This window comes from Anser anser (genome assembly GCF_964211835.1).
Source record: "Anser anser genome assembly, chromosome: 9".
Lineage (NCBI taxonomy): Eukaryota > Metazoa > Chordata > Aves > Anseriformes > Anatidae > Anser > Anser anser.
In genome coordinates, this window is record NC_139729.1 from 9,014,580 (window position 1) to 9,031,118 (window position 16,539).

A 16,539-nucleotide genomic window follows, 5' to 3' on the forward strand; every position below is an offset into this window, starting at 1 on the left:
GCCCATGGCAGGGGGCTGGAGCCAGGGGGTCTTTGAGGTCTGTAATGCTTTGTTCAGCAGGGTTGCTAAGAGACATTCCAAGAGAGAAATAGTGGTGAAATGAAATGATGACACATCTAATATTCAATTACATATGTCTTTTATTTGCTTACCTTTGTACCCTGCCTAGCACAAATAGATGCTTATTGTTCCTTAAATTACACTGGTTCCAAAGACAGGGATACTCTCACTGCTTTGACTCACAACAGCACAATTAGTTACTTGATCTAGGTTCACTAAGATTTGTTTCCCACCGTGAGCTGGTAAAAGTAAGTAATGCAAAAATCCCATTGTAATGAACACATTTATAAATGCAAGGGCACATCCAGAAGATTTTTATTTGCAGATTGAAATCCCAGAATTTATAGAGTCTGTCTTAGTTACTATTGTGGAGAGGGAGGGAAAAAAAACAACAGTGAACTCTATTAAAAAGATTGATGCATGGCTGGGAAAGCTCTTGACAATCAGGGTTTCTCTCGGAAGGGTTGCTTAACATATGCATAGCAAAAGAAATGCTGGGGAAGGAAGCAAATTTTCTTATAAATTTTTGAAGTACTTTGTACCTAGGAAAATAATGAAATGATTGAAACACAAATTCTATGTTGCAACAAAAATATCCATGTTTAAAAAGCTAGAGTTCATTCTGGGAAGCAGAAGCAAAATATTTCCTAGGTATTTCAGCTCTAGGTAGGCTGTATCACCATGATAGGCTTCATTTTCTGTGGCCTGAACGTACCAGTAAATGTCCTTTGGAAGAAGTCCCTTCTCTCCTCCACAAGCTGAAATGTACTTTATTGGTTGAGAAACTTTACTACATGAGGAAGTATTCTTCTTCCTCTTAGTTGTTTATACCTTTCAGGTAGGCTGCTATATTATTCTTCCTTTGCTGCAATGTAGCTCCATCTTGTATGCATTGTTCTCTTACATACATTAACATTCCTGATAATATTACTTCTGATTCTGTTTTCCCGTGGCAGGATCAACTACCCAAGACCTTACATTTATGGAGATACCTTTCTCTCTGTCATGCATTTGTTAGCATCTACCCTGTCTTTTATTATACAACTTTTATTATAATTGAACTTTTATTATACAAATATTTTTAAGCTTTACTGATATTTTCAGATTTTCCTTTGTCCAGATAATTTTAACTTCAGAAGTGGGTGACTAAAAGTTGTGCGTTTGGGTTTATAAGATGTAGAAGGGACTTGGTTCAAACCATTCTGATTTTTATTTTTATTTTTTTTTCATTTTTGTTCCTTCTCCTGATTTCAATAGGCAGCCCCCTAACTTTCAGGATGCATTTCTCAGCAGCACTAAATTACAGCTTTACAGTCCAAAACAGAATAGTTGTAACAGGCTACTTTTACATTTGGTTATATTCTGTTATTCTGTTTTATTTGCTTAAAATCCTGCACCTAAGAATAATACCTGTAGTTGTGTACTTCAGAATTTTAGATCAGCTATGAATTAAATTTTGTGTTGTAAAGAGATGCAATGTGAGTCTGCTTGCATTAGGAATGGTAACAATGTCAGGAAACATTGGGAATGCTTCCAGTCAGAAGTGTCCGTTAAGCGTTTAGGCCTCCAAAGGCCTCTAGCACTTGCTGTGCAGCAGTAGTGTCTGACACCGGGACCAATGTTCTCCAAAGTTCTGTGATCATCTTGGAAGTATTCTTGAAGACACCACAGACCAAAACTCCTTTGAATTATATTGATACTAATCACTTCCTGATAGTTTATGCTACACTATGGATGGTAAAAGATTGAAATACCTTGACTTGTTGATGCCTCGTATCTAGGGGCTTTGTTCTGCAGGGTGGGTTGGCTAGTTGGTTTGTGGCAACAAGGGCCAGCCAGCTACTCCTCCAACATATCTCCTATCTGCCAGCCTCTCTACCATCCAGGCAGACAGAGATGCCACTGGCTCAATCTGTATTTTAGACTGAAGTTGATCTTGATTTTGTCACTTAAAGTGAGTAGCCACCATCCCAGAATGTTTGCTTTCAAATTGTCATTATTTTCTTCAGGCCTGCTGTTTGTTTCGGTAAATGGATGGCTTTAGAGGAGGTGATCTGACAGCCACCTTTATTTTGTGATATTTTTTTCAGCAGGGTTGCTTAGAGATATTCCAAGAGACAAATGGTGATGAAATTAAATGATGGCTCATCTAATATTCAATTACATATATGTCTTTCATTTGTTCACCTTGGCACCCTGCCCAGCACAAATAGATGCTTATTGTTCCTTAAATAAATTACACTGGTTCAAAACTGCTCTGCAGTTAGGTACTTACAAGAGTTCTGGGTTTATTTGCTGGCACAAGCTGTTGTAAAGATACTCAACCTTCTGTGTTTTGGCTTCTGTTACGCTCATTACCTTGAAAAGTAATTATGCAAATATCACACAGCTTTAAGTTCAGGCAGGCTTTTATTTATTTATAAACACCTCAAAATTTCAATTTAAGGGCACGCAACTGAAAAATGTCTGCACAGGGTGAGAGATGGTGCTGCCTCCCCACCGATTGCTGCAATTCAGCAGCAAGCGGTAGATAAGCAATGCTGTCCCATTCCTTGCCTTGCCTGCTTATTGAAAGAAGAAGTGCGGTAAATTGGGCTGTAGACAGCTAGTCATCGTGGGATTTGGCTGTGCTTATAACAGGCAGGCACTGAACTGTATGTGAAGAACTTAATGCATTTTTTTTCTTCTCATGAAAATAAAAAGGCAACCCTGGAGAAAAATGAGCTGAGATAGAGATGTTTGAAAGGTAATGTGTTTGGAAAGAAACATAGGTTTCCAGCACCCCCACAATAATTAATAAAAACCTTAAAGCTTGCAGGGTGGGACTGATTCTGATCTCTTGGTGATATTGATAAGATGTTGCCCTATACAAACGATCAGAGTCACTGTTTACTTGAAATAGGAATTGAAGCTTTTCAGAGAAATGTATACTGCAAATTGCATCTCTTAAGAACTGCTGGGTACAGAAGGCTGCTATTACCAATGGGTAGCCAATGGGTGCAAAGGGATTTTACACAGTTCATCCAAACTGCAATCTTATTCACCTACAGAGAAATATACCAAAAGGAATGCCAGATGGGTGAGCTTCTGTGGTTCTATAGACCATCAGTAAAAACTCACATGTCCTTGAAATAGGTGTAAAATTTCACTGTCTGGGGAAGGGTTCTAAAGAGCCATGAGTATTGAAGGAATGATCAGGTTTTACTATCAGGAGAGCTCAAATGTTTAGATTTCTGCAAAAATCAAGCAGAATTTTTTAGACTGTGAGTGCTATTCATGTATGAAGATAAGGCCCCTTTTAAAGTGTTCAGAATAAGCTTCTTAAAATCAGGTACTCCTGTTATTGTTTGAAATATATTTGAAAACTGTTTCATAATATGTTTGAAAATGCAATCCTCTTTCACCTTTAATGGCTTTTGCCCCTATGTAGTGACTTTATCCAAAGAAAAATATGCTGTCAAGGAAAGACTGCACAGGGATCCTGGCAAGAACATACGTGTCACTTGAAGCATCACTAACAGCTCAGTGGCTAGCACAAGGCAGAGAACTAGGTGCTCCCAGAGTTCAGATTTTGGTTATGTAGCTGATGTTGTTCCCTTTTTTTTCAACCTCTTCCTTTAGCGTGTTATCCATCCATAAAGTGGATAGAATGTTACTAACTTGCAGGAATTATGTGAAGCTGAAACAGAGCTTCGGAAATGAGAGGTGCAATAGAAAAAATATATATTAATAATAAATATACCTAAGTTTTCTTATTTGCCTTAAGGAAAGAAGCAGAAGGTCCAGAAATTCCTGGGTAGTATCCATAATGTGTAATTTTCCATAAAGGGTTTCTTCATTCCATTCTGAAGATAAGACACAAACGTGGATGCACAGCAAGGACTTAAAAGAGCTAGTAATGGCCCTAATCCTATTTACTATCCCAAGTAAATGCCTTACTTGAAAGGACTGGAAAGGTAGTTATAAATGTATTTAAATACTTATGTGTATGTGTGTATAAAAGTATATATGGAGTGAAATGTGTGTAGATACGCATACCTGGGTAGTATGGCTGAAGTTAAAGGGACCATGGAAGATCATACCTGTACAAATTAGGACATTGAGTATTACTCTTGATCATTTGAACACAAGGATTTGCTGTGGATGCTGAGCTCCTGCTCAGTGAACTCCTGCTGTGACTTCTGATTTTACATGCAATTACTTTAAATAAATTGATACTCTGTCTCACACAGGTGACCTTCACAGCAGTCAGGTAAACCTGGCTATCATTAAGTAAGTGCATAATGTTATAAAGTTCTGTCTGCCCTCATTTTTGTGTTTGTCCTGCCTGTTGCATGCTTCATTATATGCATGTATACACATTATATTTCAGCTGAGTAAGGCTGAGACCAAAAATGTGTATATACAGAGTAACTAGTTCTGCACTTTAAAAATATGCAAAACCTGATACAGGCTCCTGCAGCTCTCTGTTAACTGGTATTTGAGTGGTCTCGGAGGTAATAATGATTGGAATGTTACCTTACAATGCAAATATCTCATTTATTTCCTCTGAAGCTGTGAAAGTCCCTCAAGTAGACTAATGGGTTTTATACTATATTTTTATGCATGGCATAGCTTTTTTCTTAGGCCTCACTGCTACATCTGGAAAAAGAAAAGATAATGAAAAGGCTGTAATTTTTTATTATTATTTGCCAGAAAGCAGTCTGAACTGTTCACTCTTAGATCTCTGGCTGCTGACTTGAGTGGGAAAGGGGGCATTACATAAGAAAGCATTCACATTTTCCAGTTCAACAACAATAGCAACAGAAAGAATCCTGCCTTCATTCGTTGTCTATCATTTCGGTGTATGCAGAGCACCCTGCATACTCTTCTGAATCCCCCATCTGTCTTGAATTATTCTGTGTTCATCTGAAGTGGTTATCTGCAAGTAGAATGTATTAAAGTACAGATTTTGTTATTTTGGGAATCAGATTTAATTAGTGTCTGTTTTCAAAAGAACTTGCCACTTACTTGTATATTTTCAAAGTGGCCAAGAGCCCATTTTATCCATGTTAAACTTTGGAAAGTCTAAATACTTATTTTGGAGGCAAAATAGAAATTAAACTCTTCTAAAAATCTCATATCAAAAATGAGCAATTATCTAATGGGCTTGCATTGTAACTAATACAAATACAGCAGTACAGTGATTAATACAAAATATTAGGTTTTGGCAAGCTTTTCATTTAGGGAAAGTGTTTCAGATATGACCGCAGGGTTTAGAAGCCCACATCCTATTGAAAGTAATTTTTCATTTGGCTTCCAAAGTGATTTTGAAAAAATCTCCTTCCAACAGTTTCATTGACAAGAATCTGATGAAGATTTAAAAGTGCCTAAGTACCATCAATATTATCTCTGTTTCTGTGGTTGACAGTCCCAAGAGACAAGTTAAGGAATGTGAATTCTATCGGCATTCATGTCAGGTTACAGGGCAGCTGCAGGCTTCTGCTGTCATTGAGAAGAAGGGGTGGTATGTAGAGGAGCTCTTCCAAGAGTGGCAATACTGGCAGCAGCAGAAGCAGCAGTTGTAGAGTTCCAGCATTTACCCTTCATGGTTTTCTAACTGCCTCCTTCGTGCTTTTCATTTGTTCTCCTGTGGCAGAAGCAACCAAATCCTTCATTACTGAAGCAACAAATTTTTGCCTACTCTGTTGAGACATCTCCAGGGAGCCATGGATTTCACCATTAGAGGACTCCACTTGCTTTGTGGTACAGATCTGCATGGTTTGCTAGGGCAGTTAATGCAGCAGTTCCATTCACAAGTAAACCTTAAGTTCCTGTCATTCATCTTCCACAACCTTAACACATACTCAAAAATCACAGAATCATAGAATATCCCAAGTTGGAAGGGACCCATAAGGATCATCAAGTCCAACTCCTGAAAAAAAAAATCCACTATATTGTTCATCCCCTTAGCCAGGGAGATGTAGTGGAATTCCGCTCATTGACGTCTAAACTAGGATCCAGTTGCCCAGATAATGAACATCTTGTGCCAGTTCAAGGGTGACCTGCCTCCCTAGCTGCTACCTCTGAAGTGCATCTTCCAAGACGCATGCCATCTGTCAGCCCCATGCAGTTGTTATATACCTTTAGACACTTTCTGTGGCATTATGAGCTTATGTTGAGTCAACTGCATTGAACTTTTCTTAGGGAAAGGGGTTGTGCCTTATTAATTCATACAGGTATATATAGTGTTCTCAGTGTTTTAAGTATAGGAGTGGAGCAGTCCAGGAAGGTATTATTTATCATTAGAACTTGCCAAGTGAGTAGGATGTCTGAACGCTATTTCGAAGTTGAGATTTTATTCTCTAAATGTGACAAAGAACAAGAGGCCTGGAAGGTGCAATGCACTTGGTGCAATGAATATAAGAAAAGGTCTGTGAAATGTGTTTGGAACCTAAGAATGGCACCTACCCTTCTCATGGAATACATCTGCATTTTATGCACTACAGCTCGGCAGTACTTCCTTTACTGAAAGTTTACCAAGGAAAAATCATGAATTATGTATTTTTTTCTGCAATCTATGAAAAACTAAAGATGACTTCAGCAAGAGACTGGGGATGCCCAAAGGATGTTAAATTTAGTTCATTAAATGTCTCAACTTTTGACACCTTTTCGAAAACCTTCTTATTCCTTTTAACTTTTATCTTTTCAAAACTTTTCTTCCTCTTCTAAAACCGCAGTAAAGGAGACTTATGGCCAAAGGTGTCAAAGAATATTCTTAAATTTCCGTTTTCTTCCTCTCTCATTTAATTACTGCCTTTTTGTTCTAGCTTGAAAGTTTTTGTGATCTGACTTTTCATATTCTTACTCTGTGTGTTCAGAGAGATCAGTACAAAGGCTGTCTCAGGCCTGAAGTAATATGAATATTACAATGACTCGGCTGATATAATCATAACACAGAATTCCTGCTAGGGAAAAAAAAAAAAAAAAGAGAGAAACGTTCTACATAGGACAAGCAATTGCAAACAGCTAGAAAGAACATGTGGAAAAATCCAGTGTAACTTATTAGCATCACTTACCTAAATAAGTGAATAGTAATCTTCTATTTAAGTAGTCTTCCTCATAAATAGATGGGGGAGAAGACAAGTACTGAGGCAAGAAATTTAACAGAACTCTGTAAAATATGTGAAGAATATACAGTACCTTACAGATTTCACTCCATTCTCCTTCACCACTTTTATTGACAGCACGGACTTTAAAAAGGTATTCTGTATTTGGATCAAGATTACGTATCTCAAGGTTCTGCTGTTGTATTTTGCTTAGCTGGCCATCTAGTTGTGTCTGGACAATGTTATCAGAACCAATGCCAACAACTTCATAAAACTCTACCTCAAAGAAATCTACATCTTCTATTGGACAAGTCCAGTAAATCTGTGAAGAGACAAAAAAAATCTGTAGTGCACAATTATGTACTCTCTATTTTTGCTCATTTTCATTGTTACTTGTTTGGAAGGCTCCAGTTTAGCAAATTTTAATTTTTAAATGCCAAAACAGCTGAAATACCAACCATATCATGAAATATATGAGAAAGATATGCAATTTAGAGTCTTGGAAAAGGCTAAGCTTCTTGCCGTGAATTTCATAGTACTCTCTTTTAACATGCTAAGGGTAATGCAAGCTGATAACAGTCAGTGCTTTTCAACGTGCACTTTGGATCTTATGCAATTGGCATCCTATTCTTGTTAACATCTCTGAAACGTATAATGAGGAAAATTACACAGACGTGATGTTGTCACATTGAAGGCCAAGACTGGGATCAAATGGTTTGTTCTGATGTATAGATATTTAAATACAAACATAGTACATCTGTTTCTTTCTGCATTGGACCTTTCCATATAATATATTTATGACATATATAATAATAAAACAAACTTACTGAATATGATAGGAAAGTGCGAATCAATTTATCTCAAAAAGCAAATTTGAAAAGCATTGCCCACTACAAATAACGTATTTGAACTGATATTGTAGTCAGACTCCTTAGGTACGGACTCTGAACCTCAGAGTGTGAAAACATAATGGCAATAGTTAATCTTTTGCATATATTTAGAATTTGTTAGTGTCTTACTTTGGCAGACCTTGGGTAGACAACAGTCTGGTATATAACAACGTGTCCTGGCACTGGGACTGATAATTTTTCTATAGGTTCTGGACTTGGAAGGTTAACAAACTGGTATTTTCTTTCTTTTATTGGAGTTTCACAAGCTGCATCCCAAAATGCACACATGTTATTACTCTGTGTAGAATGATGGGGAGGCATAGAGCTTGGTCGTCTTCCAGGAGTGTTCTTAATCATCGTGCCTGATTCAAACACAGAATTTAAAGATGTGCTTTGGAGCAATGTTGTTTGTTTGTCTTCGTGAGTGCTTGAAACATGCCTTGGAAGCATTATTTCTGGGTTAAAAATATAGGGATTCTTTTCTGCCTTACTGTCTGATTGTTTTATTCCACTAAGGGATGGGACAAGTCCCTGTAAAATGGCCAAAAGTTCATCAAAGTTGAGTTGAAGTTTTCTTAAAGGATCTTCTCTGAGAAGTGGACTAGGATGGAAAATGGAAGGAATTGCATCTTCTATTTCTTTCACCAAGCAGTGTGCAGATTGTAGAAACACAATTTGACTTTCCTCCTTAAGAGCCTCTTCAGCATACTGAATAAGGCCATCCATATATGAGAGCTGACTGGACGTATAGTTTACATATTCTGAAATTTCTTTCTGTTTTTTAAGTTCAGTGTTCTCAAGCAACTCCATCATCTCTTTTTCTTGTTCATGAAGAACCATACGTAATCTTAAGAATCCATTTCTGATCTCCTTCCTTTTGGCGTCCTTGTAGGTCTGGAAATTATTTTTTAACAGGATAACTTCCATTAGATCATTATCAACCCCTTGGCGTGCTGTAAAAAAACAACTCAGGTCAGTAGTTCCAACTTCATACTAAAATGTACAGGCTACTAGAGGCAGAATGATAGGTTGTAGTTTAAAAAAATTTTAGGTTTGGTGGAACATGTCACAAGTGAGAATTTTACTAGTTTGCTGTCATCTCTGTTGCTAGTGAGTCCTGAAGGAAATTGTTTGGGTTAAAATGTTCACATTTGAGTGGATAAAGTTAGGCAGCTCATTGCTACTTTATTATTATTCCCTCATTTGCTCGAATTTATCTCCCCTCAAATGGGCTTGATGATTTTACTTCACTACGTGGGAAATCCTGAAACTTGTAGCTCTATATTATTTTTGGAAATTCATTCTGTCAGTATCAAGTTACAATAATGGTACCAAATGCACCTGTATAGGCCTGGTTATGACTGTGGCTGACAGTACTTTGCTCTGATGGCCATTATGTGAAGGTGTCATTTAATCTTCTGTCACAAAATTGAGAATTGTGAAGGAACAGAATCAAAAATACCAGAGGCTGATAGTAAATTTTGTTAGAATGCGGTAATGTTTTGAAATAATGTCACATTATAAAATCCTGTACAAATATTTTCTTTTATTTTCTCTGTTTTGAAATTGAGAATATAACACTTCCAGCTGTTTCTCATTGCATGAGGTTTACTTATTCTTTTCTGAACATTATTTTCCATGCAATTTCATTTTGTCCCCAACATTTGTGATGTTATATGCAAAGATCAAAATAACTAAAAGAAAATCCTAAATTCCTAAAACCCCAGTCTCTGTTCAGCCCCTTAGTTGCTACGGATGAAGTGTTAGATAAAAGAAGTGACACTGCTGAGCTACCTGAGACAAATGTGGCCATCTTGCCACTTAGTCTACATAGACATAAGCATAAAACTGACTGAAGCGAGACAATTCATAATTTGTCTGCAGGGAAAGAAGTTCCTCTTCAAACATGTAAAACTCAGAACATATAATATTTAAAAATAATTTGCAGATATATTTGGTGTTTATTTTACTCTGGGTCCCGCAGCATGGAATGGAGTTTTCTATACCTAGATGCACATTTCTGTTCCTGTCTCACACAGATCCTTCATTCCCTAGCACTTGAGAGTTGTCTCACAATGCCACACAATTACGGACTTGTTCCTTTTGTGTTTCCACAGTGGGAACACACCACCTTTCTGACTCTTGTGCTGTGTAAAGAATCAATGTGGCTTATCAAGCATATGTGCAAGTTGCCTTCCTGAGGGGGCGTGGGGAAGTGTGAGAAGCAGCACGAATACAAACCTCGTTTAAATTTTACAATTGTGCTGGAGAGGGAAGCGGCCTCTTTTGAACATGCGACTGCCAAGGGAATAGTCTCGTGATCGTTGTGCAGTGAGTTCTTGCAGAACCCACAGATCAGTTTGTGGTCATCCAGACAGTATTCGGAGAGGTGTGAGTTGCAGTGTAGCAGGCAGGGCCACTGTTCATTATCTTCTTGGTATGCTTTGGTGAAAATGTGGTCTTGAGCACCATTCTCACTATGGTATAAATGCAGACATTCATTGCACATGTTAATTCCGCATGTTTTACATCTTTTGGTTGCCATTCTTCTTCTCTCCCTGCAGATTTCACAGTGGACTGGTCTTTCACTGTGGTCAAATCTCCACCTCAGAATGCCGTGTCTGCGCATGTATTTCTTGGCTAGTTTTGCTCTGAGGTAATTCTTCCTCAGCTGAATTTTGTTAGTGTAGGGAAGACAATGTGCTTTACTACATACTGGGCATACAATGATATAAAAGTTGTCTGTTGCTTCAGCTTTGGTCTTGCTTTTAGTTATACACTTCTCACAAATGCAGTGATTGCATGGCAGCATAAATGGCTGGAGAAACAACTGCTTACACAGCGGACAGGCAAGCTGGTCACGGAAGGCATGGTTAGAGGAATTCCTTTCTGGTATACTGACAAATGCATTATTCCTAGTTCTAAATCTTGACATGACATCTTTTGACCTAAACAAAATCAAACAGGAAAAAAACAAAGCAACAAAAAAATGACATCTGAATGTTATGGTACCATCTGAGAAACAAAATGGATAGCATAAGTAGTTCTGCTTTGCATGCCAACAGTCCTTCTATTCCGACTGGATGTTTTATTTAAACAATTGGATTAACATTTAAGAATTCATTTTCTTTTCATCTTCATAACTATTTCTCTATATTTTGAATGCTGTCACCAACAATGAGGAAAAGCAGACATCTTAGTCGCTGCAGGTCTGTCTAAATTTGTTGAGTTATTGCTGGTGGACTATTTGTATATATATACCTTCGTTTACTATAAACTGAAATGTATTTTGTCTCCTTTTCTTGTCTGATTAATTTTAAAAATGAAAACAACAAATACCTAGAAAAAAAATTTCTGCGATTTATATGAAACACTTTTTGTTTCAGAGGGTGTTGGTTTCTTTTACAACAACTTCTGTAAGATTTTTAGAATGTTTTATTTTTAATGAAAACTCTAGACAATAAATGTCAAAATGTTTCAAATGGAATATTTCATCGAGAAAGTAGCATGACTAAGCATTTCACCACTTCTAAAATACTATTAAGGGCATTTCTGCTTAGCATAACAACCCACATTTACATACGATCATCCTAATTCTCAGTCATTTAAAAAATCACTCATTTATGAATTATTTTTGATTTTTAGAATGAATTAACATTTTTCTTAGTTTTAATAGCAGCCTTATCATTGATTCTTTTATATTAATTGCCAAAACTTTCAGACGTGGATAATTTTATTTAAATGATTCTAATTATTTTAGAAAAGGACTGATTTTTCAGGATATGCTAATCGCTTTTCTCTTCAAATCTTGGTTGTCCTAACCTGCCTCTCAGCCTGTGGACATTATTGTACAAATACAGCATTACTTTTATGATGGCTCTTTTACCGTTTGCTAGATCTTTGGTGTGAGCACCATTATTCAGGATGGACCCCTGGTTCTAAGACACTACACTCTGGCTTTCTGCTGTGTCTGAATGTAGCATACATGTTGCTATTACTTTCCTTCTGACCTTTTCTTCCCAGATGTTCAACCATGCTATCTGTTCTTCTTGGCACTCTAACAACAACAGGGAGAGGGAGAAAAAAAATAGTAAACTAAAGAGAATAGAATTTCTTGTTGATATGAGGATTCCTTCTGATCTCTCAGAAGTTTACTTAGGTAGGAATGCACTGTGCATTTCCAGAGGTCGTTTCTTCTCTGTCTGCTATTCTTCTAATCTAGTGTTCTTTTGCCAATTGTTCTTCCCCCCCAGAATACCTTTTTTGTTGAGCACTCTCTAGTTTAGCATTTCTGTATTTAATAATCAGCCCCTCCCTTCTGATTTTATCTTCTAATATTACTATGCCCTCTTTCCGTTCTGTGCAACATTTCTTGAGCTTTTATAATTGTCTTTTTTTTTGTCTTACTCTGATTACAACTGCTTCCTTCCATTGCCAGTTAACTGCAGTTTTAATACTGTTAGTTTTAATCCATTTTTTCCTGTGTTTTTGTCTTGAAGCCCCATGCTGATAACATATTCATTTTTTCCGCCTTGTTTTAAGGTTCCCTGTATATCTTCCTTCTTGTCCCTACATAGATTTTCACTCTGTGGGAAGTATAGTGGTGTTCTGGAGTAGTCTTTGCCCTAGTTAATGGCAAGCATAACATCTCACTATCAGAAAAGATATCAAGATAAAACTACATTTTCTGTTTGTAAATAGAAAGATATCCTGTGTTTATTTGGAATTGCTCCAATGAACCAATGTGTCTTATGTTCCTAAATGGAAACTAGAAAAACAAAACTCCAAGAAATTAAGAGCTCATGACTCCACTTACTGAACAGTTGCTGATGATCTTGACTGTTCGTAGATGGGGTTTCTGCAGCATTTGCTTGCATAGTACTGACATGCTGAATTCTCTCCACCGCAGCAGCAGCATTTGCAGTCTGGGTTATTTGAACAAGAGCAGCAGCACCACCAGCAATTTGCGTGCTCTGCACATGAGCAGTGGCAGCACTGATAAGGTTTGTCTTCTTCATATGGACATGGGAAACAGGTGCAGTTCTGCTCGCTGGTAAATAGGAAGCGCCAACATAAGCAGCATTCTTTCTTTCTGCTGTGGCAAGTCAGGTAAAAGCAATTTGAGAAGCAAGGACAAATTGAAAAGGTACATCCATTTTCATCCATCCCTTTATCAGACACTTGGAAAAAAATCCATTGACCCTTTAAGCTTCTCTGCAAACTACAGCAATAGAGCTGTAAAAAAGGCACAAGCTGTGACTGGTGGGTCAGGGTCTGTGCTGTGGCAACACGTCATTCTACATGGAAGCTGATGTCACAGTGACATTCAAATAAGGGCGCGCACAGAATTTTATACACATGTACTTGATATGCCGTATGTAGCTATCTAATAGTTTTTCTGAAATTTAGCAATTCAATTTGTGTTAATAGGTTAATCTATAATTGGGGATTACTAAAATGGTCTTGGCATAGTTTATTGTAACAGCTCCTTTAAGCCTTTTTCCTCAAAGTCTGTTCTAATTTTTAATTAATTGAGAGCTCTACAGAGACCACAATGTCTGTGTCATTTTATGCGACCAACTGCATGATGAGCTGTAATGGGTTCTTTGAAATGGTTGTAGTCTATTGTATCAATCAAATTGTCATTCAGAAGCTTTAGACCTGTGTGCTGAACAGCTTTCCACAGTATAACTTGGACCTTTAGTGGATGGTATTTATGCCACTTGTCTTTCTAGTTTAATCAACTGTAAGGCTTTTTTTATTGTGCATAGTTAATTTTGGGAGATCAATAAGCATTTGCATCAATAAGTAGAATAAATGTTTATCTGCTTTTCTTTTGCAAAATGTTCATGATGGCTAGGTGTGCCATAAGGAGAGAAAAAAGTATTAGTCCTGTGTACCATGTGCTAATACCTAGACAGACTTTTCCGTTTTGACATAATGCAGAGGTTAGATAGTAACTTGTACACATTTTTAGCAACACACAACTTTTTCAAGGGTTCTCTGAGTTGTGCTTTTCTACTGAGTACTTGGACTTTGTCTACACTGCCCCATGTAATTCCCCTAAACAGTCTTTATTGCTCCAGTTTTTGCTTTACCAAAACTACTTGCATTGACAGCCTCATTTCTGTGCTGCTCTGAGTATAGGTGGCTCTCTGTAACTCCGTGTGGACATGCAGCCAGTTCTAAGGTGGTCCCATTTCATGAATACGTTTATTCTCATCTAACAGATATTGAAAGATCAAATCAGACTGGCTGCTAGAGAAACCAAATTAGATGCAGTAGCTGCAACCAAACAGACTTCTAATAGCATTTGCAGACATGTTTCTCTATGCCCACGCCTATGTTGTGGTTTGATCTGATTATCATTTTCATCATAGTTCTCATGATAACCAGTGTGTGATGTGTTTGACTTCATCAAAATAAGTCCGACCCTGAAAGCTTTGAGGATTTTTGGACACTTATGATGTGTGGCCATCACCCTAGCACTAAAAGGAAGCCAAGGAGAGATTTAAAAAGGGAGAAAGCAACAGACCTTTCTTTCCCATATTCTTGTTTCACAGAAGAATGTAAAGGAAGCACTGTCTTGATGAATCTAGAAAATATAACCTCTGCGGCCTTCAAGTGCTCATTTAGATTAAGATGAGCTTGAGAGTCAGGGAGAAAAGGAAGAGGAACTGTTAACTCCCTTAGAATGGGGATGGGAACACCTTTCATATAAAACCATATAGTCCAACAGGATTCATTCTCTAAATGATACAGTTGTTACTTCAATACATTGCAGTGCTTTAAGAGATTAATTCACAGCAGCATGTGGAAATGTTGGGGGGGGAGGGGAGAGGGGGGTAGATTTACAATAAAATATATCAGAAGCCTGATGTGGTACAATCCAAAGCTGACTCGTTCAATACTGAATTGCTTCTGAAAGCATTATTTCTGGCTAGCTGTGGTTTGCCAATAGCAACCAACCCTTTCTTCATAAGAAAAATCCCTGTTTCTAGCTCATTGTTTTCACCATCACTTTAGAGATAATCTGATTCATATATGTAGACACTCCACTGGCTAGGTAAATCTAATGTACATTTAACAGTCATTCAAGTTCTCTTTGACCTCAAAAGTATTTTACATAATATACACTCCAAAAATTAAAATCCTTAGTTCTGACTGAGAATGAGAAATATTGTATTTATGGAGCATATTATTTGAGGGAAAACTGATAGTAAACAGTGCCACAGGAAAGGAGTCAGTAATGACATTTTGTGTATTTCTTCATTAGAAAGTTATCAGTGATCGCATAGTCACAAAATTACTGCCAGCAACTTATAGCTAAGAACTATGCAGAACAGAAAAAGAGGAAGATATATCACACTTAAATAAAATGGATATTTTTGAAGTATCAGGACCTGATAAAATTCATCCAAGGAATTCAGAAGAATGCCTGAAATAGTCACAAGAGTTTTACAAGTTCTCCTTTGAGAACTCATAAAAGGCACTGGAGAAGATACTGGACCAGACGAAATTTAAGACTATGCTATTTAGGAGAAAATCTAAGAAACCTCATTTTGGATGAAATGCCTTTCCCACAGAATGAGGGCTTTCTAGTGCTTGCATGCCAAAGAAATCATAGTATTTCATGCCCTTTTACACAGATATGGAAGGGATTAAGTGAAAGGCTACAAAATGCTTTAGATGATCTATTTGTCATAGAAATTAAAAAACTACAGTAGCATACCGCTACTATGGTCTGCATGCACAGTCTTTCACAACTTATTCCTTATTCCTGTTCTGTGCAGCATTGTTGCTGTCACATGTCACTGTCACAATGTGAGTCCTGTAACTCTATAGAACAAATAAAAGTTGGGGCATTTCACAGAATGACTGTAAATAATAGGCTAGTATTAAGTCTCCCCTTTCCCAGCTGATTTGGCTCCAGCTCTCATGTGCTTCATCTGGTGACTGCACTCATTCCCTCAGCCTGATGTCCAGCTGAGCACTGTGTGTTAATATATAGATAGAAAGGTAACTAAATAGAAATATGTGTTAATAAGTTGGCTATGATTAAAGGGAAAAACAACAGAATTCACTCTATCACACTGCTTAAGGGAAGAGGAAAAATGCAAGTGAGGCAGGTCAAGATAGGAAAAAAGTCTTTATGGATTTAGGCATGGGGAACTAAAGGTGTCCTAAGCAGAACTTCCCTACAGATGGGGAAAGAGTGATGGGGAGTTCCTTCACTCCTAAGAAACCAACTGACAAGGTTTACAATAAATGTAAAAGAAAAATAAAATAGGTGCTTTTTAAAGAACTTGTGAGGAGTAAAATAAATAAATAAAATAATAATAATAAATAATAATAATAAAAAAAACCTCCTGGAAAGGAAAACTACAAGTGTAAACACTTAATCTTTAATTGAAATCTGAAGACAGTGTTTGCTGCTTATATGCCCCTGCAGAGAAAATGGGGAATATGCATACCTGCATGCACTGCAGAGATGAAAAATC

General features: G+C 37.3%; 1 protein-coding gene across 1 annotated transcript; it reads right to left on the minus strand.

Moving 5' to 3' along the window:
* Positions 1 to 4,788: 4,788 nt before the first annotated feature.
* Positions 4,789 to 13,204, minus strand: TRIM42 (tripartite motif containing 42; the record flags this gene model as incomplete). Its single annotated transcript, XM_083849251.1, has 5 exons — positions 4,789 to 4,981; positions 7,243 to 7,470; positions 8,168 to 8,991; positions 10,280 to 10,986; positions 12,855 to 13,204. 5 exons carry the CDS (start codon positions 13,202 to 13,204, stop codon positions 4,895 to 4,897), a joined length of 2,196 nt encoding a protein of 731 aa, XP_083705377.1. The 3' UTR covers positions 4,789 to 4,894.
* Between the last annotated feature and the right edge of the window lie 3,335 nt (positions 13,205 to 16,539).